The sequence below is a fragment of the Scyliorhinus canicula genome, chromosome 6, assembly GCF_902713615.1.
Source record: "Scyliorhinus canicula chromosome 6, sScyCan1.1, whole genome shotgun sequence".
Taxonomy (NCBI): Eukaryota; Metazoa; Chordata; class Chondrichthyes; order Carcharhiniformes; family Scyliorhinidae; genus Scyliorhinus; species Scyliorhinus canicula.
The window spans coordinates 128,182,001-128,209,554 of record NC_052151.1 but is presented as its reverse complement, the minus strand read 5'-3'; the positions used below and the strand labels follow the sequence as shown (position 1 = coordinate 128,209,554).

The 27,554-nt window shown below is 46.2% G+C and overlaps 1 protein-coding gene across 1 annotated transcript in view; it reads right to left on the bottom strand.

Annotated features, from left to right (window-relative positions):
* fam166c (family with sequence similarity 166 member C) overlaps positions 1–22,527 on the bottom strand; it is a 64,740-nt gene extending 42,213 nt beyond the window's left edge. Inside the window, exon 1 of the mRNA XM_038798804.1 lies at positions 22,299–22,527. Within this exon, the coding sequence (XP_038654732.1) occupies positions 22,299–22,372 (74 nt within the window). The 5' untranslated portion in view covers positions 22,373–22,527. The remainder of the gene's footprint in view (positions 1–22,298) is intronic.
* Positions 22,528–27,554: the final 5,027 nt, after the last annotated feature.

Sequence of the window (27,554 nt, the reverse complement as noted above, 5' to 3'; positions counted from 1 at the left end):
ACTTTGCGTCTGTCTTCACAGTGGAAGACGTTAGTAATATCCCAAAAATTATAAAGGGTCAGGGGGCTGAGTTGAGTATGGTTGCCATTACAAAAGAGATGGTGCTAAAAAAGCTAAAAGGTCTTAAAATTGACAAATCTCCTGGCCCCGATGGGCTACATCCTAGAGTTCTGAGGGAGGTGGCTGAAGAAATAGCGGAAGCGTTGGTTGAGATCTTTCAAAAATCACTGGAGTCAGGGAAAGTCCCGGACGATTGGAAGATCGCTGTTGTAACCCCCTTGTTCAAGAAAGGATCAAGACAAAAGATGGAAAATTATAGGCCAATTAGCCTAACCTCGGTTGTTGGTAAAATTCTAGAATCGATCGTTAAGGATGAGATTTCTAATTTCTTGGAAGAGCAGGGTCGGATTAGAACAAGTCAACATGGATTTAGTAAGGGGAGGTCGTGCCTGACGAACCTGTTAGAATTCTTTGAGGAGGTGACAAGTAGGTTAGACCAGGGAAACCCAGTGGATGTGGTCTATCTGGATTTCCAAAAGGCCTTTGATAAGGTGCCACACAGGAGGCTGCTGAGTAAGGTGAGGGCCCATGGTGTTCGAGGTGAGCTACTGGCATGGGTTGAGGATTGGCTGTCTGACAGAAGGCAGAGAGTTGGGATAAAAGGTTCTTTTTCGGAATGGCAGCCGGTGACCAGCGGTGTCCCACAGGGTTCAGTGTTGGGGCCGCAGCTGTTCACCATATATATTAATGATCTGGATGAAGGGACTGGGGGCATTCTAGCGAAGTTTGCTGATGATACGAAGTTAGGTGGTCAGGCAGGTAGTGCTGAGGAAGTGGGGAGGCTGCAGAAGGATCTAGACAGTTTGGGAGAGTGGTGCAGGAAATGGCTGATGCATTTCAACGTGAGAAAATGTGAGGTCTTGCACTTTGGAAAAAAGAATCCAAGCATAGACTACTTTCTAAACGGTGAGAAAATTCATAATGCCAAAGTACAAAGGGATCTGGGAGTGCTAGTCGAGGATTCCCTAAAGGTAAACATGCAGGTTGAATCCGTGATTAAGAAAGCGAATGCTATGTTGTCATTTATCTCAAGAGGGTTGGAATATAAAAGCAGCGATGTGCTACTGAGCCTTTATAAGGCTCTGGTTAGGCCCCATTTGGAGTACTGTGTCCAGTTTTGGGCCCCACATCTCAGGAAGGACATACTGGCACTGGAGCGTGTCCAGCGGAGATTCACACGGATGATCCCTGGAATGGCGGGTCTAGCATATGAGGAACGGCTGGCGTTCCTGGGATTGTATTCATTGGAGTTCAGAAGGTTAAGGGGAGATCTAATAGAAACTTACAAGATAATACATGGCTTAGAAAGGATGGACGCAAAGAAACTGTTTCCGTTAGGCGAGGAGTCGAGGACCCGTGGGCACAGCCTTAGAATTAGAGGGGGTAAATTCAAAACAGAAATGCGGAGACATTTCTTCAGCCAGAGAGTGGTGGGCCTGTGGAATTCATTGCCGCAGAGTGCAGTGGAGGCCGGGACGCTAAATGGCTTCAAGGCAGAGATAGATAAATTCTTGATGTCGCGAGAAATTAAGGGCTATGGGGAGAATGCTGGGAGGTGGAGTTGAAATGCCCATCAGCCATGATTGAATGGCGGAGTGGACTCGATGGGCCGAATGGCCTTACTTCCACTCCTATGTCTTATGGTCTTATGGTCTTATCCAGTCTCTCCTCATAGCTGAAACCTTCCATCCCAGGCAACATCCTGGTGATCCTTCTCTGCACCCCCTCAGTGTAATTACATCCTTCCAATGGTGTGCCAACCAGAACTGTGCATAATATTCCATCTGTGGCCGAACCAATGTTTGATAAAGTTGTATCAAGACCTCCCTGCTCCTACATTCTATGCCCCAGCAAATTAAGGCAAGCATTCTGTATGCCTTCTTCACCACCCAATCTACTTGTGTTGCCACCTTCAGGGATCCATGGGCTTGTGCACCAAGGTCCCTTTGTTCTTCAATACTCCCGAGGGATGTATCGTTCATTGCCTTTTTCCTACCCTTATTAGACTCCCAAAATGCACCTCCTCACATTTATCAGGATTAAATTCCATCTGTCATTGCTCTGCCCAATTTACCAGCTGATCCATATCAGTCTGTAGCCTAAGACTACTCTCCTCACTATCAACCACACCCCAAATTGTCATGTTATCTGCAAATCTATTATATATACCTTATATATTCACATCCAAGTCGTTAAAGTATATAACAAACAGCAAGGTCCCAGCATTGATCCCTGTGGCACACCGCTGGCCACAGGCTTCCAATCACAAATGGAACGCTTCACTATCAACCTTCGCCGCCTTTTAACCAGCCAATTTTGGATCCAATTTGCCAACTTGCCCAAGATCCCATGGACTCAAACCTTTTGGACCAGCCTTCCATGTGGGACCTTATCAAAGGCCTTATTGAGGTCTATGTAAACCGCATCAACTCTGCTACTTTCATCAATATATACAGTTACCTTTTCAAAAAACTCAATTAAATTAGTTAGATATAATCTCCCACCAACAAATCCACGCTGACTATCGCAGATCAATCACTGGATAAAAGCAAATTACTGCGGATGCTGGAATCTGAAATGAAAGAGAAAATGCTGGAAAATCTCAGCAAGTCTGGCAGCATCTGTAGGGAGAGAAAAGAGCTAATGTTTCGAGTCCGATGACTCTTTGTTTTTTTTGGGGGGTTTTTTTTGGGAGACTATGAGGTTGGAAGCCTTCGGGGGAAGGCATCCGGAGGAAATGAGGTCGCCAACGGTATTGGAGATAATGGTTTGATGTTCAGTGATCTGGTCATGATCCAGGGGGAGGTAAGAGGAAGTATCGGAGAGTTGGCACTCAGCCTCTGCGAGGAAGGGGTCAGTGTGCCAGATGACAACAGCATCCCCTTTGTCGGCAGGTTTGATTACAAAGTCGGGGTTAGACCTGATGGAGTGAAGATCAGAAAGTTCGGAAGGAGAGAGGTTGGAATGGGTGAGGGGCGTAGAAAATTAAGATGGCCGATATCCCGTCGACAGTTCTCAATGAAAAGATCAAGGGCAGGTAATTGTCGCGGCAGGGGAGGGGGGGGGGGTCCACTTGGAGGCAGAATGTTGGAGGCACATGAAAGAATCAGTGGAACGGGGAGAGGATTCATGCCCAAAGAAGTGGACATGGAGACAAAGGCGGCGAAAGAAGAGTTCAAGATCATGTCGAGCCTGGAATTCATTGAGGTGGGGACGTAAGGGTACAAAGCTGAGTCCTTTGCTGAGAACAGCACGCTCAGCCTCAGAGAGGGGAAGGTCAGAGGGTATGGTGAGCACACGGCAAGGGCTGGGGCTGGGAGAAATGGGGTATGAGGGATTGGGACTGGTGGAGGCCCTGGGATGGGCAGTCGTGTTGATATTGGAAGAAATTGGGTACGAGGGATTGGGACTGGTGGAGGGCCTGGGATGGGCAGTGGTGTTGATACTGGGAGAAATGGGGTACGAGGGATTGGGACTGGTGGAGGGCCTGGGATGGGCAGTGGTGTTGATACTGGGAGAAATGGGGTACGAGGGATTGGGACTGGTGGAGGGCCCGGGATGGGCAATGGTGTTGATACTGGGAGTAATGGGGTACGAGGGATTGGGACTGGTGGAGGGCCTGGGATGGGCAGTGGTGTTGATACTGGGAGAAATGGGGTACGAGGGATTGGGACTGGTGGAGGGCCCGGGATGGGCAATGGTGTTGATACTGGGAGTAATGGGGTACGAGGGATTGGGACTGGTGGAGGGCCTGGGATGGGCAGTGGTGTTGATACTGGGAGAAATGGGGTACGAGGGATTGGGACTGGTGGAGGGCCCGGGATGGGCAATGGTGTTGATACTGGGAGTAATTGGGTACAAGTGATTGGGACTGGTGGAGGGCCCAGGGTGGGTAATGGTGTTGATACTGAGAGTAATGGGGTACAAGAGATTGGGACTGATGGAGGGCCTAGGATGGGCTATGGTGTTGATGCTTGCGTTCCTTAACATCTGTAAGAAACAGGAAAAGATTCTTGTTAAGGCGTTGAATGTTGCGAAGAATGAAATGAAACTGGGGACAGGGACAGCTTTGAGAGAGAGTAAGATGGTGCTGCTAGAGAGAGATGTCAAGTGTCTTCATGTGGCGCCGCATGGCACTAAGTGTGGCTTTCAGGATGCGGCGAGAGCAGCAGTTGAAAGAACGTTGTATATCCTGGAGGTACCTGTAATCCTTTGAGCTTTGACAGAGTCATCGGACTCGAAACATTAGCTCTTTTATCTCCTTACAGATGCTGCCAGACTTGCTGAGATTTTCCAGCATTCTTCCTTTCATCCCAGATCAATCCCTACCTTTCCAAGTATTGATTAATCCTGTTCCTCAGAATTTTCTCGATTAATTTCCTGACCACTGCCATTAGACTAACTGGTCTGTAATTATCTAGCTTATCTCTGCTGCCTTTCTTGAATAACGGTACCACTTTATTTATCCTCTAGTCATCTGGCACATCACCTGAAGATGACTGAAGATTTAAATATCTATAGCAACCTCCTCCCTTTCTTCCCATAGTAGCCTGGGCTACATCTCGTCATCTGGGGACATAGGCATCTTTATGCCCACGAAAACATCTAATACCTCATCCTTATTAACCTTAACTTGCTCGAGAACTTCACTGTCCCAACTGAAATCTCCAGCTACCATATCTTCTTAGTGAATGCAGATGAAAACTATTAATGGTATCTTACCATTTAAGATCTTGCCCATATCCCCTGGTTCCACACAAAGATGATTTGAATTGATTTATTATTGTCACATGTATTAGCATACAGTGAAACGTTTTGTTTCTTGCATGCTGTGCAAACAATGCATACCGTACACAGGGAAGGAAGGAGAGACTGCAGAATATGATGTTACAGTTATAGCAAGGTGTAGAGAAAAGATCAACTTAATACAAAGTAGGTCCTTTCAAAAGTCTGATGGCAGTAGGGAAGAAGCTGGTCTTGAGTCGGTTGGTACGTGACCTCAAACTTTAGTATCTTTTTCCTGATGGAAGAAGGTGGAAGAGATTATGTCCGGGGTGCACGGGTTCCTTAATTATGCTGGCTGCCTTTCTGAGGCAGTGGGAATTATAGATAGAGTCAATGGATGGGAGGCTGGCTTGCGTGATGGACTGGGCTATATTCATGACCGTTTGTAGTTTCCTGCGGTCTTGGGCAGAGCAGGATCCATACCAAGCTGTGATACAACCAGAAATAATGCTTTCTATGATGCATCTGTAGAAGTTGGTGAGGGTCGTAGCTGACATGCCAAATTTCCTTAGTCTTCTGAGAAAGTAGAGTCGTTGGTGGGCTTTCTTAACTATGTGTCGGCATGGGGGGGACCAGGACAGGTTGTTGGTGATCTGTACACCTAAAAACATGAAGCTCTCGACTCCTTTCTACTTCATTCCCATTGATGTAGACAGGGGCATGTTCTTCACTACGCTTCCTGACATTGATTACAATCTCTTTCGTTTTGTTGACATTGAGGGAGAGATTATTGTCGTCGCACCAGTTCACCAGGTTCTCTATCTAATTCCTGTACTCTGTCTCGTCATTGTTTGAAATCCGACCCACTACGGTGGTGTCATCAGCAAATTTGAAAATCGAGTTGGAGGGGAATTTGGCCACACAGTCAAAGGTGTATAAGGAGTATAGGAGGGGGCTAAGGACACAGCCTTGTGGGGTACCGGTGTTGAGGATGATCGTGGAGAAGGTGTTGTTGCCTATCTTTACTGATTGTGGCCTGTGGGTTCGAAAGTTCAGGATCCAGCCGCAGAGGGAGGAGCCAAGGCCAAAGACACGGAGTTGGAGATGAGTTTCGTAGGAATGATGGTGTTGAAGACTGAGCTGTAGTCGAAAAATAGGAGTCTGACATAGGTGTCTTTATTGTCTAGGTGTTCCAGGGTAGAGTGCAGGGCCATGGAAATGGCGTCTGCTGTGGACCTGTTCCAGCGGTAGGCGAACTGTAGTGCATCAAGGCAATCCAGGAGGCTGGAGTTGATTCGTGCAATGAATAACCTTTCGAAGCACTTCATGATGATGGATGTCAGAGCCACTGGACGATAGTCATTAAGGCACGCTGCTTGATTTTATTTTGGTACTGGGATGGTGGTTGTCTTCTTGAATCAGATAGGGACTTCAGATTAATGTAAAGAGAGGTTGAAGATATCTGCAAATACTCCGGCCAGCTGATCTGCGCAAGACCTGAGTGCTCGTCCCAGTACCCCATCCGGGCCAGTGGCTTTCCGTGGGTTGACCTTCGAGAAGGCTGCTCTGACATCTGCAATGATGATCTCAGATACAAGTTCATCCGAGGCTTCTGGGGTGGAGGGCTCGCTCTCGCTGACCTCTTGCTCAAAGCGGGCATAGAATGTGTTGAGCACATCAGGGAGGGGAGTGTTGGAGCCGACGATTTTACATGCCTTCATCTTGTAGCCCGTTATGTCTTGCAGACCTTGCCATAGACAGCGGGGATCCGTGTGGCTAGCCTGGGCCTCGAGCTTGGTCCGGTACTGGTTTTTGGCATCTTTGATGGATTTCTTTAGATCATATATGGCTTTTTTGTAGAGGTCAGGATCACCTGACTTGAACGCCTCAAACCTAGACTTCAGTAAGCAGTGGATATCCCTGTTCATCAAGAGTTTCCGATTGGGAAACACGTGAATAATGAAGACAGAAGCAAAATATTTGTTGATTTAATTTACTATCTCCTTTTTATCTACTGTTAAGAATCCCATCCTCACTCTTATAGGACCTAAAGAGGAAGGTATAAATAAACAAGAGCTTTATTGGGAAGGTTTTTCCTTAACAGGCTGTTAGGATAGTCTGCAAACGGACAATGATGTCATCAATATGTCACGTGACCAGACTCTTAAAGCGGTCTTTTTCCAACTAGGAACATAGATGAATACAGAGCACTTTCCTCCCTCTTTACATTAGAGGTTCCTGCAATGAAACACAATACAATGTTAACAATCAAAATTTACAATATGAACAATTAATAAACACAACAGTCAATATGTTAGACACTTTGGAGGACATCCATTTCTGTGTAGTTGTCGGCAAACCTCAGATGTTTGCTTTTCTGTGTTGACTTCAAGGTTTTTGGTATAGTCTTTACGTCGTCCATAGTTGTCTCAACCAGAATCAGTGTTGTGTTTGAATGTTGCCTGGGTTTTTGAAGTGTCCTCACCTAGGGTATTGTCTTCCACAGCTGTTTCTGGGATTGCCGGGTTCTCGTGAATGTCTATGAATTCACTTGGCACAATTTGTTGCGGAGTCTCAGTTCACTCTATCCTTGGCAAACTAGTTCTAGTTGCTAAAAGTTGATCAGCGTGTCTTCTGCACACTATATCATCCTGAGTTGGAACGGTGTAGGATACTGGCCCTGTCTGTGCTAAGAAGATTGGAAGATAAGCACTTCCCACTGATGGTATCATGCCTTGTCAATACTTCCTAACCTTTCTGAAAAACACGGGGTGGGATTCTCCATTTCAGAGGCTAATTTCAGACGCCAAGACAGAATCGGTGGTGGTCTACAACAGCAAAATTGGGACCGCTCCTGGAGCAATTCTGGATCCATTGGAAAGAGAGCGATTCCAATGAGAAAGGATGTTAGATACGCAGGAGTCGGGATTGACACTCGGAAGTCTGACAAGCTGCAGCCGAATATCAGCATTCCACTCCCCACACACACTCATCCCAGCCAGCAAGATGGTAGCATGGAGAGCGGCACCCTGATGGATGCTGAGCTCGAGACCCTGCTAGACGCCATGGAGAAGAGGCAAGCCACCCTTTACCCTTGGGTGGGAAGGAGGTTTCCACCCAACTCTGTACACCGGGCCTCGGTGCAGGTGGCAGACGCAGTGAATGCCGTGGGCCTCACCGCCTGGTTGCTGCAAAAAACTGCACAACCTCCTCAGGGCCACCAGGGTGAGTAGGCAGCACCATGTCACAGCACTAACCCCTGTCCCAGTCACCCTAACCCTGCTTTACCCACCCGGAGGGGGTGCACACTCTACCCTGCACCACATGCCAGCACCCATATTGGCTGCCATAGCCGGATGCTCTGGCCACAAAGGCCACCAGCTACCCACCCCCTGTGCGGCATGTGTCCAACTACCTAACACTGTGCGTTTTCTGGGCAAGGAGAAAGACTGGAGGTGGGCCGCCGGACCTGCGGCCCCTCACCGCAGTGGACACTGCTCATGGTTGGTGTGCCCAGAGAGAGGGAAGTCGCCGCAGTGCAGATTGGCATCGGGCGAGCAATTGAGATCCCGCTGAGTTGCGGCTCCCATACCACATGTGTCACGATCCATACTACCATCCCTACACCAGCCCGTTTGTAGTGCACACCAGATAGTGTCCCAGGAACCTATTCACTAAGGTGCCCACCGAGATGAGTGTCTTTGGAATGGTGGAGGGTGTGCAGACAGCTGTGTTGGGAAGTCACTGTTGTCCCCAGACTGTTGCTGTGGGGTGTTGCGGGCTGCGTTTCCAGGGCTTCCAACGCTGACCGTTTCCTTTTCCTCACTGCTATCCACTTGGAGTTGGGGTTGTGGTTAGGGTCGGGGGCAGGGAACACCCGAAGGGCCCACACACCAACACACCCCCTCTAATACTGCCCACCCACCCCTCCACCACCACCACCACACCAACACCACCCCACAACCCCTCACCCACCAACCCCCACATCACCCTCCTCCACCACCCACCCCCCAACCTGCGATCCAATCATGCCGTGCAGGATCACCTGCCGATGAACGTTTCCCCTCCTCCCATTGCAATGAGGAGAGTTGGGACTACAATATCTGGCACAATTTTATTCATCTGAACAAAATAATCAAACCTTTCAGCATATGAATTCCACCGCTCAGTGTTCGCATCATACAATTCCACGACAACAGCATTTCCCATCATTTTTACTATGAAAAGTGCTTGCATAAATACAATGTGCTCTGTAATCTTTTGTAGTGAGTTTTGGAACAATTGTTGCAGGGTACTCATTACTCACAGTGTTCCCTGTATTGTTCTAGATCTTTCTGGGCAGAGAACATGGCAAGCTTCTTTTCAATGTCAATTCCTCCAAAATCTAATTTAAAATTTTCGATGGCTGTTACGTATATTTGGCACTCCTCTGTCGCCAACTTTGGTGTCGCAACATTTTTTGCTTCTTAATCCTTTTCAAATGTCTGTGCATGGATCAACGATTTTTCTAGATTTTTTTTCTTCTCCGGGGGTCTGCTAACGTGGTTCTGGCCTCCTCGTCACCAGTTTTCTTTGTGGCATTTTTAAAGGATCTGCTTGTAGACCACGCAGGTACAACCAAACAAGAGCTTTATTGGAAAGGTGTTTACTCAACAGGTTGCTAGCATAGACTGCCCCTTTGCTGGCATAAACGGCCGATGGTGTCATCAATCCATCATGTGATCCAACTTTTAAAGTGACCTTGTTCCAACTAGGGACAAACATGAACACATAATAATCCCCATATCTCTCCTAATTCCCCCATTCATCGCACTCTCAGTTTCCTCAGCTGCATGAAAGAACCCTTAATTTAAAGTAAATCAAACTGGGTCTGGAGGAACTAGATTCAAACATTTAGCTAATTGACTACAACAAAAACAGAACATTTTAGACAATCTCAGCAGGTCTGGCAGAGAGAGAAGGAAGCTAACGTTTCGACTTTGGGTGACTCTTTGTCAAAGCTGATACAGCTAATTAATTATTCAGCTCTCTCCGCAGTGTGTTTACCCCGTTTAACTGCAAGGAAAAAATTAATCCATTTAATCAGTACATTCCAGTTACTGCTAATTATAGAACAAAATTAACACTTTTCAATTCCCCTACTCACCAAAGTCTCAGGTTTGCACTCAGTTCCCTCAGCTGCTCTCATTTGTTTACTATTGTATGGCTTGGGACTCTGATGTGGAGTGAGGTACAATCATTTGTAAATTCTTTATTAATCTCAATAGGGTGAGAAATGAAATTGCTGTTAGTTTGCAAACCTACCACAACAATTTTGCTTCATATGGTGTATTTATGAGGCACATCCCCAGCTTTTTTGCTCTGTCCATGGTATTTGGTCTGGTATACCAGAGAGGCTTCATAACATCTGATTTGCCCATCTGTCTGTAGCTGGGCTCATTCAATGCTCTACATTCATTGCCGCCTGTGTTTAGTTTCTAGATTTTATTTTTCCTTCTTTGGGTTTGTAACTCTTAGCAACAAGTGTAAAGATCCTGAAGGTCTCTCTGGCTTCCCTCTGCTGGGGGAGGGCAGGAGGTGCTATTAACTGTCCACAGTTATTATAGTAATGTTGAATTATGGCCCCTCAACAATAACAATACAGATCACTCAAAGTTCTGGCTTCCAGGCTAGGTGCCATTTCTCCTAGAGTATTTTACCGACATCAGATAAGATCTTACACAGCACTGCCACTAGAGAAAATCATGTTTTTCGATGCCATTGTATTTGAGAATGAAGGAATAATGAAGATGGGGGGGGGTTGTTGGGTTACGGGTATAGGGTGGATACGTGGGTTTGAGTAGGGTGATCATGGCTCGGCACAACATTGAGGGCCGAAGGGCCTGTTCTGTGCTGTACTGTTCTATGTTCTATGTTCTATGAATAATATTCATTTTGCTTCGGTTTACAGAAAAAGTGGATGAAAATGGTATTATGAAAACCCTTAAAGAACATATGAAAGAGGAAACTGTATCAAAGTAAGAAATGAAATTAAAAGGTCAAGTCCTCTTAATGGTAAGTATTCCAGAATACTGAGGAACAATCCAGCCATTGGAAAAAGTGTTGTGAAACTTCACAAGATTAATAACAGGGGTAAGAAATTACAGTTTTGAAGAAAGGCTCAAAAAATTGGGAGATTCTTCACCAGAAGATTAAAGGGTGTGCAGGTAGAAGTTTTCTCAAATTTGAATTTTTTGATAGGGTAAATAACAAAAGTCTGCTTCTACTGTTTGACAAATTGGTAGCAAGGGGACATGCTAAATTTGTGTTTCCAGTAAGGAATCTGACTGATTAAATGTGTATTTCAGAAACTTGGGTATATGGTGCGAGTGACATCCTAACCATTTAAATAAACATTTAAATTAAATTGAGTTGAGGTATGTCTGTGACCAAAAAGTAGAAACACAGATTGTCAACTTTGTACAGCAATGAAAGCTGTCCTTATCACCGCTATCTGAATAATTTTCACTTGGGCTCGAGAAATTGCATGAACTGGCTCCTAATGAAATTATGAATTAGAGTAATCTCCGTACAAAGGAATGCTATCTTTTTGATAAAATAAGACGCTAATGATCTTTGTTTAGTGTAATTCATTCCATGTACAGGTGCTCATTTCTTTCAGTAAAATGGAAGGCTGTTTGAAATGTTGTTACTTTATGATGTTCTGATGAATCTTCAACCCTTCTTCCACGACAGCAGGCATCACCTCCCAGAACGCACAGAGGACAATTCTTGAAAATATTTGCACTGCTAATGCATTATGGATCAGGTTTTATTTGCAGCATTAGTTATATACCAAGCATCAAAAATGGTTTACATCTCGGCTCATTTAACAGGACAAAACACATTTCACAATGTTAGGATCACTGTCTTAATAAAGAAAAAGCTTTCAGCAATTATTTCTTCAAAAAAAACCTTCTAAAAAAAATTGGGGGGGGGGGAGGGGGGGGGGGAATATATCTATGCCAGTATTGTGAAATGAACACACAATGGATTATCAGCCAATTTTACAAATTGGATGCAGTGGAAAGTTTAAACCAGTTTAAAATCCCCATTAAATTTATGAAAAGACTCAATGGCTTGTGGTTTAAAGTACAAGTGCTCTTCTGTTGTTAAGCTTCAAACCTTAAGGCTGCTGAAAGTTTCACTGTTAAATATGTGAACAGAAACAAAACAGAATGATACCAAATTATTTTTCCTGAAGTCATGATTGCGTGGACAAGTCATGGTAGTTAGAGATGAGAGAGCTCTCCACATTGAAAATTCTCTGCACAGTATTCTCCTTTAATGTGGAATTACTATTATGCAAGTCGATTGATTCCCATGGAGATCTCTTTATGTAAAATTTCTTTGAACGCCTCAGATAATTCAAATTTGCTTGTTTTGCCTGGTCCTTCCCCATCATGCCATGCTGACCAGCTCTGATCACTTCATACTTCACTTGGTGTTAATAAATTTAATGACACATTATCCCTTTGGCCTTTACAAACCACTACACGCATATTTTTGCAGGGTAAATATAGAAAAAAAGCAAGAGTTTATCCATCATTTATGTCTGGTTGCTTCCTCTTAAACATACAACTTGATACATTTTATAATAAACACACATGCTGCCATTCACAGAGAACCTACACAATATAAATTCACCCTGACTAATCCAATCATCTGAACTTTACAAAGCATGTTCTACACCTCGTTACAAGCAACATCAAAGTGTAGACTGATGCAGCACAGAGGAAAGCCACATAATCCATTGTGTCTGTTCTTTAAGAGCTATCCAATTTGTCTTATTTCCCTATCCTTTCCCCATAGCCTTGCATTTCTTTCCAATTCCCTTTTGAAAATTATTATTGAATCTGCTTCTACCTATTCAGCCAAATGCATTACAGATTATCACAATTTGCCAAATCTGAGTTCTCTGGTTGCTGACCCTTCTGTCACTGGAAACAGTGCCTCTTTATTTACTCGATCAAAACATTTCATGATTTTAAACAGCTCTATTAAACTCCCCTTTACCTTCTCTCCTTCTTAACAATCTATGTAACAGTTGTGGTTGCAAAAGATGCATTCAAAGAGCCGTCTAATGTGATACATTAGGTGATTCACAGAACATTCAGTATGCTATTGATATTCAGCATTGTAACTGTGGTTATAATGATAGGCTGACACTATTGAGATTTCACATTAAAAGGAACTGAAAGCCATTTCAGTAACCAGCGAGCTTTCTTTTCAAAAACTGATAAGGAACCTCAAATATCACACACTTTAAATGTGAATCACTTATTATTTTAGTTTCCTTTAGTACCACATCAAATTTTCTATATTTAATATTTGATTTCAAACTAATTGTTTAAGGGATAGAAATCAGAACACGGTGGTAGCAGATGCTTGTCAAACCAGAGGGAGGTATATTTGTTTCCAAGGATTCTAGGGCTAGGTATTTTGGCCCACATTAATGGCCTGCGGATGGATATAAAGCAGAATTTGAAATTTGCAGTTGGCACGAAAATTGGAAGTGTAGTAAACAGCGCGGAATATAACAGGCATCAAGAGGACACAAATAGGCTGATGGAATGGGTAGATAAAATTCAATGCTTCGGTGTGAGATGGGGCCTTTCGGGTGTAAGAATGAGGAAAAACAAGCTAGTTAAAATGTTGCATTTTTGCCTCCTTTGTGCATACACACCAATCTTACACATAGGAATGGTTTTATACACACACACACTAGGCAGATCTACTGAAGGGATGCAGCAACCTTCATTATTCATCGTATTAGCTGCAACCACTCACACACCACTGATGGTTACATGCTGCTTTGAATCCTGGACCTTTATATTTGCGTATTCTCTTAAAATAATATCACAACAGGTGCAATTTTAAAGGAATGAAAGAACAGAAAAACCATAATGTGAAGAATTAGGAGAAGCTATGCAAGATAAATGGTACAATTTTATAGCGATGCATTAATGGAGAGATATTTGAAGTTGGTAGAACAGGTCAACAAAGCAGTTTTATTAAAGCGCTAGGAATAAATAGAGGAATAAAGCACAAAAGCCAGGGAGTTATGCAAACTATATAAACACTAGTTCAACTCCGATTTGAATATTGGACTGGATTTTACAGGGTGCCACATTCCCTGACCTCTGACTAAAAAGTTGGATGGGAGCCTGTCCACCAAAATGCTAGCTGCCCCACTGGCATTTTACACTGGAAGCTGTGTTAATTGTCTAAGGTCAAGACTCCCACCCTCATCTGGGAAGAAAGCCCTGCCTTAGAGAGCTGCCAGCTAATCTGATAGGCCCAGAAGTACTAGGTTTGAGTGCTGGCCACTGTGGAGCCTAAAGGCAGTCTCCAAACTAGAGAGCGTTATGGAGCCAGACTTCAAGGTATGTCCAGGGCATCAGTGGGCCATGCTTGCAGGCTTCTGTGAAGAAGGTGAGGGACTGGGAGAGTTTTGAGAGGTCAGTCGGAGGGTTCATGGGGAACGAGTGCCTCAGATAGGCACGGGGACCACCAAAGGAGGTGCCGACACCAGCCAGCGCATTTAAAGTTGTAGCCACCGAAGTTGGCCACTGCCCGACACAAAATGGAGAATTGAAATGCATGCAAGGAAAACAGGACAATGTAAGGAAAACAGGCAGGCTGCAGAATCTCCCTGTGTATTCTGTCTGCAAAGAAACCAGACAGCACTGAAACTAACAGTTGGGCATATTAATTGAGCGATTCCCGGTGATTCCCGGGCACAATGGACACAATCGAGAATAACAAAGGTCAAGCCAGACTCTTAGGCACCAGCAGGAGTCCCGGACAATAAGTTACAAACAGCCCCAAGAACCGCCCAGCGATCAGGAAACAGCCCCAGTATTGTGGAATTCAAACCAATCGATTGGTATGAGGTCCAATCGATTGCAAGCAGGTATAGGGTCCGCCCAGATGGGCGTGAAGCCTCTGTGACCTATAAAGGACAGAACCCAAGTTTAGCTCTCTCTCTTAGCCGGCCCTCCCAGCAGAACACCTTTGCAGCAGCTCTCTAAGAGCTTGACCGTGAGAAGGAGAGGCCTGGCCAACAGCTACACCGACAAGTAAGTGTCAACCAACGCTCGCTACGAGAGTAGACACTCCTGGCCCCTTAGGCCGTACCAACTGGGAAGCCTGCAGTCTCAGGACAGAACAAGAGGCCATTGTTCCCTGATCCAGTGTGTTTCCTTATCGAAGATAAGTATTGGCTTATAGTGGTAGGAATAGTTTAGTCCGTTAGTATTAGTTGCATGAGTATCGATTTACTGTGTAATAATAAACGTGTTTGATTGAACATTACTAACTGGTGTATTGAGTCATTGATCTGAACTTGAACCTCGTGGCGGTATCATAAAGATACCGGCGACTCTAGAGCTAAGGAATAAAACAGAGCCAACTGAGTGTAAAGATAGGCACAGGGGACCACCAAAGGAAGTGCCGACACCAGCCAGCGCATTTAAAGTGTCTGGGACAAAATAGTGGTGGAATGAGACATTTAAGGCTGCCTGACGATTATCATCTTCCACCCCTCCCCACCTTAAAATGGGAAACAGGTCTGGGATAGCAGTGGGAAGACTATCCATGCATTGTACAAGTCCCGCCACTTTCAAACACACTAGTGGAGGGTGGGGAGGAGGTGTGGCGGGGGGGGGGATCCTAAAATCCAGCCCACTGTGTCTAATTCTGGTGACTACACTTTAGTGTGAAGGCTTTGTCAAAGGTAGAGAACAAAGTTACTGAAATCATTCCAGAGGTGAGATATTGCAGTGACATAGATAGATTGGATAAGTTGGGGTTGTGCTCCTTCGAGCTGCCAAGGCTAAGAGGAGATTTCTTGCAGGTGTTTACAGACATAAAGGGTTTAGATAGGCGGCAAGTGGCGCAGTGGTTAGCACTAGGACTACGGCGCTGAGGACCCGGGTTCAAATCCTGGCCCCGGGTCACTGTCCATGTGGAGTTTGCACATTCTCCCCGTGTTTCACCCCCACAACCCAAAGATGTGCTGGTTAGGTGGATTAGCCACGCTAAATTGCTCCTTAATTGAAAAAGAAAAATAATTGCATACTCTAAATTATTTTTTAAAAATAAGGGTTGAGATAGTTTCTCTTTATTTACGATGACTATTAATCTATTACTCTATTGTCAATGACCAAAGGCTCAATAATCAAAGGGCACAGACTTAAATTGTGGTTAGGATTTGGAGTGAACTGCTTGATAGGCTGGTAGAAACAAATGTAGTAATATCCATCAATGGGGAATTTAATAAAGATGGGAAAAGGGGAAGGGCCAGGAAATGGGTCAGCTCTGGATTGCTGTTCAAAGTTGCATGCACAAAAAGGTGGTCAATACAGTACAGGACTGGGACATGTTGCCGCTGTCGCTGGCGGGCAGGATGCAGTCAGTCAAGATGACGGTGCTCCTGAGGTTTTTGTTCCTGTTCCATCCTTATCCCGAAGGTCTTTTTTTAGGAGGGTCAACAGGAGCATTACGGGGTTTGTATGGGCACATGGGACCCCGAGGGTGAGAAGGGTGTTTTTGGAGCGGGGCAGGGATAGGGGGGGCTGGCGCTGCCCAACCTCTGTGGGTACTATTGAGCTGCCAACGCAACGATGGTGCATAAGTGGGTAATGGATGGGGAAGGGGCAGCATGGAAGAGGATGGAGATGGCATCGTGTGTGGGCACGAACCTGGAGGCGCTGGTAACGGCGCCGCTGCCGCTCCCTCCAACGAGGTATACCACGAGCCCGGTGGTGGCGGCTACCCTCAGAATTTAGGGGCAATGGAGACGGCACAGGGGGAGGTGGGGGTCTCGATGGTGTCCCCGGTACGGGGGAACCACCGGTTTGTTCCAGGGAGAATTGATGGCGGTGTTCCTGAGTTGGCACAGGGCAGGTGTTAGGAGGTTGAGGGACCTGTTTGTAGACGGGAAGTTTGCGAGCCTGGGTGAGTTAGAGGGAAAGTTCAGGCTCCCCCGGGGAACATGCAGGTAAGGGCGTTTGCCAGACGGCAGGTGGCGGGGTTCCCTCTGTTGCCCCTGCGTGGGGTCCAGGACAGGGTGCTCTCGGGGGTGTGGGTTGGAGAGGGGAGGATTTCGGACATGTACCAAGTGATGCAGGAGATAGACGATGCCTCGGTGGAGTAGCTGAAGGGTAAATGGGAAGAGGAGCTGGGTGAGGAGATTGAGGAGGGGACATGGGCGGATGCTCTGGAAAGGGTGAACTCCTCTTCTTGTGCGAGGCTTAGCCTCATAAAGTTCAAGGTGCTACATAGGACTCATATGACCGGGAGGAGGATGAGTAGGTTCTTTGGGGGCGAGGACAGGTGTATTAGGTGCTCGGGGAGCCCAGCGAACCATGCCCATATGTTCTGGGCATGCCCAGCGCTGGGGGAATTTTGGAAGGGGTTAGCAAGCACAGTGTCGAGGGTGGTAGGATCCAGGGTCAATCCAGGCTGGGGACTTGCAATATTTGGGTTTGCCGTGGAGCTGGGAGCGCAGGAGGCGAAAGCGGCCGGTGTTCTGGCCTTTGCATCCTTAGTAGCCCGGCGGAGGATTCTTCTTCAGTGGAAGGATGCGAGGCATCCAAGCGTGGAGGCCTGCATCAATGATATGGCGGGATTTATCAAATTGGAGAGGGTGAAATTTGCCCTGAGGGGATCAGTACAGGGTTTTTCAGGCGGTGGCAGCCTTTCCTAGATTTCCTGGCAGAACGGTAGGGAAAAAGGCCAGCAGCAGCAGCAACCCGGGGTGGGGGGGGGTGGTTTCTGTGGGTTGGGTTGAAGGGACGTGTATATGTGTTCTTTGTTTATGACGGGCGTTAATCTATTTCTTCTTTTTTGTATTTACCGGGGGGGGGGGGGGGGGGGGGGGTTGCTCTTTTTTTGTTTTCTTAGTTGTTAATATTTTTTGTTAATATTTTCTGTTATTGATATTTTGTGAAAATCAGAATAAAAATTTTTTTTAAAGTACAGTACAGGACTGCACTATTCCATGATTCAACAATTTGAGTCCAGTCTAGGTTGCTTAATCATTTTTCCCGTTATTCACTGGACATTAAGATATAAGGCCAGGGCTACGAATGACAAGGGATGGCATATTCATATCTTTGGAAGTTACATTATGTTTACATAATATGTGGTTAATATGACCTAACTGCTGACTTCAAACATAAAACCTTTGACAATGAATCATCCAGACTTGAAATGTCAGCTCCCTTCTCTCTCCACAGCAGGGGGCTGAGATTGTCCAGTATTTTCTGTTTTTGTTTCAGATTCCAGCATCCGAAGTAATTTGCTTTTATAAAATGCATGTCTGGACAGATGCTTGATGCCGTCTCAATCAATAGCTCCTTGAATTTTTGTTTATTTTGGAGCAATTTTAGATAGATAGAACAGTACAGCACAGAACAGGCCCTTCGGCCCTCGATGTTGTGCCGAGCAATGATCACCCTACTCAAACCCACATATCCACCCTATACCCGTAACACAACAACCCCCCCCCCCAACCTTTACTTTTTAGGACACTACGGGCAATTTAGCATGGCCAATCCACCTAACCCGCACATCTTTGGACTGTGGGAGGAAACCGGAGCACCCGGAGGAAACCCACGCACACACGGGGAGGACGTGCAGACTCCGCACAGAGAGTGAACCAGCCGGGAATCGAACCTGGGACCCTGGAGCTGTGAAGCATTTATGCTGACCACCATGCTACCCTGCTGCCCTTAAATTTTGTTTTTGTGTGACTCCCTTTGGCTTTATTCCAAGACAAATCTGGTTGAGTTCAGGAATGTCTGAATGGCCCTGGGCAGTTGTGGCTTCCGTAGAATTATATACTGGATAGGAGATGTTTAAGAATTTAATATGATAGTTACTCATTTGAAGAATATAAATGCAAGATCATATGACAGACCAGAAGATAATAATAACTTCTAAAAGTTGCGACATTATTCCTGCAGTGGTGGAAATTTTCCAAACACTGGGGCTGGGATTCTCCATTTCAGAAACTAATGTATTGATGCCGGGATTGAATCGGAGGACTTCTATGACACCTAAATGGGTGCCGCTCCCAGAACAATTCAACGACAATGGGCTAGCACCAGTGCCACACGGAACACGAGTGATACCAATGAAAAACGGTGTTGGATTCGCCAGGGTCGAGAGGCTGACAAGCCGCATATTAACTCTCCACTTCCCACACACACTCATCCCAGCCAACAAGATGCCAGCGCAGAGACCGGCATCCCGACTTGCGGATGCAGAGCTCAAGACCCTGTTGGACACCGTGGAGGAGAAATGAGGGTCACTCTGGTACCCTGGGATGAGAAGGAGGTTGCCAGCCGCTGCCGTAAATCGGGCCTGGGCACAGGTGGCAGAGGTCGTGAGCGCTGTGGGCCCACCACCAGGACCGGACAACAGAGCAGGAAGAAACTGCACAACCTCCTCAGGGCAGCCAGTGTGAGTAGGCAACACTATGCCTCTGACACTAAACCCTATAGCCACCCCTTCTGCCCACCCAGAGAGTGACCGAACCCCACCCGCAGGCTGTGTGCGCACTCCCCACTCTGCACCACATGCTATCATCCATGCCAGCCGCCATAGCCGGGTGCATTGGCCACAGAGACCACCAACAGCCTACACCTTCCCTGTGTTACATGCGTCAGACTGCCCTTTCTGTCTCACACCCGCACCCCCCACATCCCAACGAAAGGTGGTGCAGAGCCACCAGGAGAGAAAGAAGATGGGAGGGGGACCACCAGATGTGCGGCGCCACACCGCAGCGGGGTGGCAGGCACTGTTCTTAGTTGGTGGGCCCGGAAAGAGGGCAGCCGCCAAGGTAAAGGTCGGCTGAGTTGGGGTTCCCCATGGCACATCTGGCATCACCCCCTCACCATCCACACACCATCCCTACATCACCACCCACCACCCCAACGCATAATCCAATCATGCATCATGTCTTGTGTCTTGCAGGATCACCTGCTGATGAGGTGGGTCCTTCCGGTGTTCCCCCATCCCCGACCCCAACCCCAAGCAAATTCCAGCGAGGAGAACACGGACATAGGTGGGAGCCCCCAAATCGCAGCTCGAGAGGTCATGGATCACCAGTTCAAGAACGTCACTGATTTCCCATCACGGCTGTCTCCAACACCCTCCACCATCCGAGAGATACACCTTTCTTGGGCACTTTAGCGAAGTGGCTCCTGAGGCATTATCTGGTGCACACCACACAAGTCGCATTGCTGACAATGCCTTCATAGAATCATAGAATCCCTACAGTGCAGAAGGAGGCCATTCGGCCCATCGAGTCTGCACTGACCCTCCAAAAGACCACTCTCACTCGGCCAGTCCCCCATCCTAGCCCCATTACCCCACTAACCTGGAGATACTAAGGGGCAATTTAACATGGCCAATCTACTTAACTGCACATCTTTGGACAATGGGACGAAACCCAGGTCGGAATCGAACCTGAATCCCTGGTGCTGTGAGAGAGCAGTGCTAACTATTGTACCACTGTGCCACTGGGGGACGAAAGTATCAACCATGGGTCAAGATGTCCAAGGCCTGGGACACTGTGCAGGCGGTGGCTGAGGCACAGGACATGTACCAGAGCCACCTGAACATTGCAGCGGCACTCCAGAGATTGACTGAGGGTCATGACTGAGGGCATCACCAGCACTGCCTGGGCACTGGCCGACCAGAGCCAGTTGCAGAGGGAAGCGGCGGAGTCACTGAGTGATGTGACACAGTCTCCGCATCCTCCTTGTCGGACAAGACCTAGAGTACATTCTCCTCCTCCAGTATGTCACCACTCTGCTTTGTGAAGGATGCAACAGGACACCATGATGTGGATGTCCCTCTTATACTGGACGGCTTCTCCATAGTAGTCCAGGCACCTGAGCCACATCTTCAGGATGCTGAAGCACCACTGGTCGCTGTATAGTGTCGTTGTAGCAGGTCTCCGTGTCTATGGCCTCCGGATAGGCGTCATCAGCCACAATCGCAGCGGATAACCCGTTGCCCAGGAGCCAAGCACTCACCCAGCATGCGCCTTGAAGATTTCAGGAACCGTCGAGTGTGCCAGGATGAAGGTGTCACGTACACTGCTCTGGTATCGGTCGCAGACGTGTATCATGTGCAGCTCATGGTCACACACCAGCTGCACATTCATCGGGTGGACCCCTTTAGGTTTGTAAAGGCTGGTCATCATGGGCTGGTGCTCATAGAATGGCATGCATCCCATCGATCACCCCCTGGACCTGGGGCACCTCAGTGATGGTGGCGAGCCCCGCTGCCCGGGCAGCCTGGTGGGCTCGGTCCACATTCATTTTGGTACATTGTCCTGACCAGACATATAGGGCCTCCTTATGGAGCAGATGCACCTGTGCACCGAGGTCTGTGAGATCTTGGACAGGTCCCCCCTCAGCACCTGGAAGGATCCCATGACTTTGACGGCCACCGGGAGCAGGTGTCCTCCACCATACCCCAACAGTATCTCTGCCTTAAAGACACTCAGTGATTTGCCTCCACAGCCTTCTGCGGCAAAAAGTTCCACAGATTCACCACCCTCCGGCTGAAGAAATTACTCCTCATCTCTGTTTCAAAGGAAATTCCCTTCAGTCTGAGATGGTATCCTCTGGTTCTAGTTTTCCCTACAAGTAGAAACATCCTCTCCACGTCCACTCTATCCAGGCCTTGCAGTGTCTTCTAAGTTTCAATAAGATCCCCCTCATCCTTCTAAACTCCGAGTACAGATCCAGAATCCTCAACCGTTCCTCGTACAACAAGCTCTTCATTCCAGGGATAATTCTTTTGAACCTTCTCTGGACCCTTTCTAAGGCCTTCCTTAGATACGGGGTCCAAAACTGCCCACAATACTCCAAATGGGGTCTGACAAGAGCCTTATACAGCCTCAGAAGTACACTTCTGGTCTTGTATTCTGGTGGTCTGTGCCTGGACACCCTGGTCCGGGGGGGGGGGGGGAGGGGGGGTCACCCTGATACCCACAGCCCATCCCCTCATCATCCCCATTACCCCATGCTGCTCCCTCCTCCCCCAGGCTTGGCGGGCTTGGCAGGCAGGCGTCCGCCGTCCGCCCCCCCATTCCCCCCCCACCCCCCCGCCGCTAGCCTGCCCAGCATCAGGACCAGCAGCGTACGGTCATGTCTCTCGGAACATGTCATACCTCCTCTCTCTCGCTCAGCAGCCACCTATCCACCGATTTTAAAACCACAAGTGTACAATCAGAGTAGAACGCACTGACGCCGCCTGAACGGGAGTTTGGCATTCTCTCGGGCACCTCACGTACCATTCTCCGCCCAAACGCATTTCCCGATTCCGGCGTCAGCCAACGGAGAATCCCACCCTGGATTTCTGAACAATGTAAACAATAACACTTACAGTCATGAGCAGCACAACACAAATTCTAATATTTAATCTTACCAATGCACCATTAATCTTACCCTGGCATTAAGGCAGGAGGAATGTATGTCGCATTGTAGTTAGTAATGAGTGTCCCAGCACTTCGGGAAGCCATGATTCCACAACGTTTGCCTCGGAAATGTGAGTCTCTAACACGAGGAAATGATAACTACCAGCTTTGGTTTATTTTATTTTGTTTTGCATAGAGATTTCCCCCGTGCCCTGTGAGCTCGAGCTGTCAGGCGCCGCTGCCCTTGTGTAACAAACTGTCACTAGGCAACAACGCCGCTCTGCCCGGTCACATCGCCGATAAACAGGAGTTGATCGTGAGGAAAGGTTGCCTTGAGCTGTTAGCTGGCACAGAGACACAGCTGAATATCCTGCCCGAAAGAATTCTCCGCGAACCCCGAGTTTAGAAAGTCTGGTTTTAGAAAGACTGCTTTTAATCCACTTCGAGAATGTCACTTCCGTCCAATCGCTACGCGTGTCTTTGTTTATTTTCCTGCAATGAAGGGATATAATAGTACAGTGTTCATGTTATTCCACAAGTCAATCAGTTCAAATCCCACACTAGCTGGGAGATTTAAATTCAGTTAATTATAGCAATCTGGAATAAAACAGAGTGGTGACCAAACAGGACTGTGATAAACACCCATTTGGCTCACGTTCCTCTTGCTATATGTTGCTCCAGACCCAAAGCAATGCAACTGCCCTCTGAAATGGCCCAGCAAGTCATCCAGTTGAAGACAAGGAACTGGCTCACCACCACCTAGTCAAGAACCATTGGGCATGGGTTACGAATGCCCACTTTGCCAAGATGTGGAGATGCCGGCGTTGGACTGGGGTGAGCACAGTAAGAAGTCTTACAACACCAGGTTAAAGTCCAACAGGTTTGTTTCAAACACGAGCTTTCGGAGCACGGCTCCTTCTTGAAGGAGCCGTGCTCCGAAAGCTCGTGTTTGAAACAAACCTGTTGGACTTTAACCTGGTGTTGTAAGACTTCTTACTGCACTTTGCCAATGACATCCCGATCCTGTGAATGAATAAGGCAGGTCTGGAAACATCTGCGGAGAGAATGTTTTGAGTTGAATATGACTCTTCTTTGGATCTCGGGTTCAATTTATGATTGCTTTATATATTTCCAATCAAATGAAATAGTGAGCAAGCATATTCAGATAAAATTGATATCAAAATGAAGTGATGTGGACACAATTAGTAATGTTTTAAGCAAGTTCTCACAGCAGCTGCAGTGAAAATGCAGCTTCAATGCTGCAATGCAGGGCGGCACGGTGGTTAGCACTGCTGCCTAAGGCGCTGAGGTCCCAGGTTCAATCCCGGCCCCGGGTCACTGTGGAGTTTCCACATTCTCCCCGCATCTACATGGGTCTCACCCCTACAACCCAAAGATATGTAGGGTAGGTAGGTGAATTGGCCATGCTAAATTGTCCCTTAATTGAAAACAAATTATTGGGTACTCTAAATTATTTTTTTAAATTAAAATTAAAATGCTGCAATGTTGAGTACTCTGTAAAGTCATCCTGCCATATTGGCAATACACATTCCGTAATATGATGTTTTTTCTGTTTTTTTAGGTAAAGTTATGCAGTTTCTAAAAGTTATATTTAACTATAGTAGGATAATACTGTTGCTTTGTCACTGTATCATTTCTCTGTTGACAAGCTCGGCAATAGTACGATGGGGGATTCTATGCTTTATGCTTTTCAATATTTCAACTAAATATTTGCTTTAAACAGAGGTGGTTTATTTGTCTTTAAAAGTTCCTATGTACAAAATTTAAACATTCAATTTAAGAAATGTGAAGTTAAGAAAATTCAAAGACCCATATTTTACATTATCAGTTGCATTTCGTACCCATTTGAGTTTTATCACTGATTCTCATCTTTCTTGGATATGTTTTCTGTCATACTCAAAAATGATTCACTTCACTCTTCATTTCAATATTAACAAAAGATAGCCCTTTTCATTCCCACTCATAAATACATTACTTTGTCATTGACCAGATGGACAGCACGGTAGCACAGTGGTTAGCACTGTTGCTTCACAGCGCCAGGGTCCTTGGCTCGATTCCCGATTCCCTTGGGTCACTATCTGTGTGGAGTCTGTACGTTCTACCTGTGTCTGCGTGGGTTTCCTCCGGGTGCTCCGGTTTCCTCCCACAAACCCGAAAGATGTGCTGTAAGTAATTTGGACATTCTGAAATCTCCCTCTGTGTACCCAAACAGGTGCCGGAATGGGGCTACTAAGGGCTTTTCACAGTAACCTCATTGTAGTGTTAATGTAAGCCGACTTGTGACAATAAAGATTATTATTATTTGCTTCCTCTTATCTGCTTCCATTTTGGCTTTCTGAAAGGCAATATTCAGGTATCTCACAATACATGTCATTGTTCTTTAGTAGCATTGATCATTTTTAAAAAATAAATTGAGAGTACCCAATTTGTTTTTGCCAATTAAGGGGCAATTTAGCATGGCCAATCCACCTACCCTGCACATCTTTGGATTGCGGAGGTGAAATCCATGCAGACATGGGGAAAATGTGCAAACACCACACGGACAGTGACCCAGAGCCAGTATTGAACCTGGGACCTCGGTGCCGTGAGGCAGCAGGACTAACCCACTGCGCCACCGTGTGCTGCACCAAATAGCATTGATCATGGACAGCCCATTTATCTATGATGCCATCACCAACAATCTTTTCCTTATCCATTGGAAATTTGCACTTTACGACATATGTTCACAGGAAGAAACCACTTAGCTGACTTCTTGGACTCTGGTTTACTTCGGTATTATTACTAAAATAAAAATAGAAAATTCTGGCGAAACCTCAGCGGGTCTGGCAGCATCTGCAGATAGAGAAACAGAGTTAACATTTTGAGTTTGTCAGACTTCTTCTTAAGAGCTAAAGAGAGGGAGAAATGTGATGGATTTTATACTGTTTAAGAGGTGGTGGAGCAAAGTAGGAGGTCATAGATCATAGAAATTACAGTGCAGAAGGAGGCCATTCAGCCCATGGAGTCTGCACCGGCCCTTACAAAGAGCACCCTACTCAAGCCCACGTATCTACCCAATCCCCATAACCCAGTAACCCCCATTTAACGTTTTTTGAACACAATTTAGCACGGCCAGCCCACCTAACCTGCACATCTTTGGACTGTGGGAGGAAACCGGAGCACCCGGAGGAAACCCACGCAGACACAGAGAGAACGTGCAGACTCCACACAGACAGTGACCCAGCTGGGAATCAAACCTGGGACCCTGGAGCTGTGAAACAACTATGCTAACCACTATGCTACCGTGCTATATTTATGCTGTTTTCAGCAAAATCCAGGTCAGTATAAAGTAGTATAGTCTTGGGCCATAAAGACCATCAGGTTCCAGGCCAGGGATAGGTGGGAGCAAGGAGAGATTGGACAAAGATGCTTTGGGCACAAGCCTAAAGAAGGTGTTGACAGTGGCATAAAGGTCAGATAGCAGAATGTGTCAATAGCAGAACAGTGCTCTGTGAAAACAAAATTAAAGAACAAGTAACTGTGTGGGGGAGGGGTGGTGCATTGGGACAAACAAAATTGGTTGATAAAAAGGGGGTCAAGATGGAGGAAACTGTTCACAGTCTGAAACTGTTGAACTGATTGTTGAGTCCAGAAGGCTGTAAGGTGCCTAATCGGAAGATCAGGTGCTGTGCTTCCCGTTTGAGTTGGGCTTCATTAGAACCTTGCAACAAGACAAATGGACTTCAGAGCAAGATGGTGAGTTGAAATGGCAAACGACCGGGAGGTCAGGGTCATGCTTGCAAACTGAGCGAAGATGTTCCACAAAGTTCTCATCCAGTCGGCGTTTAGTTACAACTAAGTTTACCATTGGCTAGGAATCCAGCCTGGAACCTGATGGTCTTTATGGCCCAAGTCCATACTACTTTGTACTGACCTGGATTTTGCTGGATATAGCATAAGTTTAGGTACAAAGCATTCAGGACATTTTCGAACAAGTGACTTGCACCAGATAACATTATCCCCAAATTTCCATAATTTTTTACATTGATTCCATAAAACCTCTACTATTCTGCCACTCAACATAGTTCCACTCTCGCTTGTTGTATCGCTTGTTGTATAAGTGTAGCTCATGCAAATTTCCTGAATGTACACCAGTTCTGAAAGGGCTGTAAGTTATGGGCAGCACTGTTGCTTCACAGTGCCAGACACCCGGGTTTGATTCTCGGTTTAAGTCACTGTCTGTGTGGAATCTGCTCAAATTGAAGAGAAAGTTGGGTAATTAAAATCTTCTGCAAAACTAAGGAATACTCCACCATAACAACCATTACATCCATGGGAATGGCCAACTGAGCAATGGCAGAGAATACACATCGATTATGCTGGACACTGGAGGATCACATGTTCTTAGTGATTGTGGACACGCACTCGAAATGGCCAGAAGTCACAATAATGAAGTCAACGATGACTGAGCAGACCATTGTGAAACTAGGCAAAGTACTCACAAGATTCAGAGCACCAGAGTAGATTGTCAGTGATAATGGTACGCAGTTTACTTTTAAGGAGTTTGAGAATCACTTGAAAGGGAATGGTATACACCATATCAACTCAGCTCCATATCATCGAGCAACAAATACATTGGTTGAACGTTTTGTGCAATCATTAATGCACCCTGTCAAAGCATCGAAAGACCAGGGACCATTATCAAGAAGAGTAAACACATTTCTAATATCTTTTCAGAACACTGTACATGCTACCAAGAAAGGTTCACTGGAATGCTGTTGTTTAAGAGGAAACTACAGTTTGATTTGTTAACTCCACCTGATACTTCAGAGATTGCCAAACAACAGCAACAAACTCAAATTTCTGGGAGGGAGAAAATCTCTAGAAGATGAGTATTCAACTGGGAGAGTGGAACCACCAACTAGAAATGGACATCAGCTATTATCCCAGTAAAGATAGGTCCAATATTATACACTGTACAGACGGACGATGAAAGAGTTTGGTAACATCTTGCTGATCAGTTATTGCTGCAGAAAGTGAGTTTACAGAAATCTCTCAAGGGGATCCATCTTTAGAAGATCTAAAGAGCTATGCTTTGGCATGGAGAATAGAAACAGAGGTGGGATTCTGTTTTTGAGGACCTTTCAATGTCCATAGTAATAGATACTGAAGTAACTAGTCATGAAATACTTTCTACAAAAAGGAATGAGGTACTTCTGAGGACGCAAGTAGCCGAGTAGCAAGAATGCCGAATTCTCCCAAAAACGTCAACCACAGAGACTGTCTT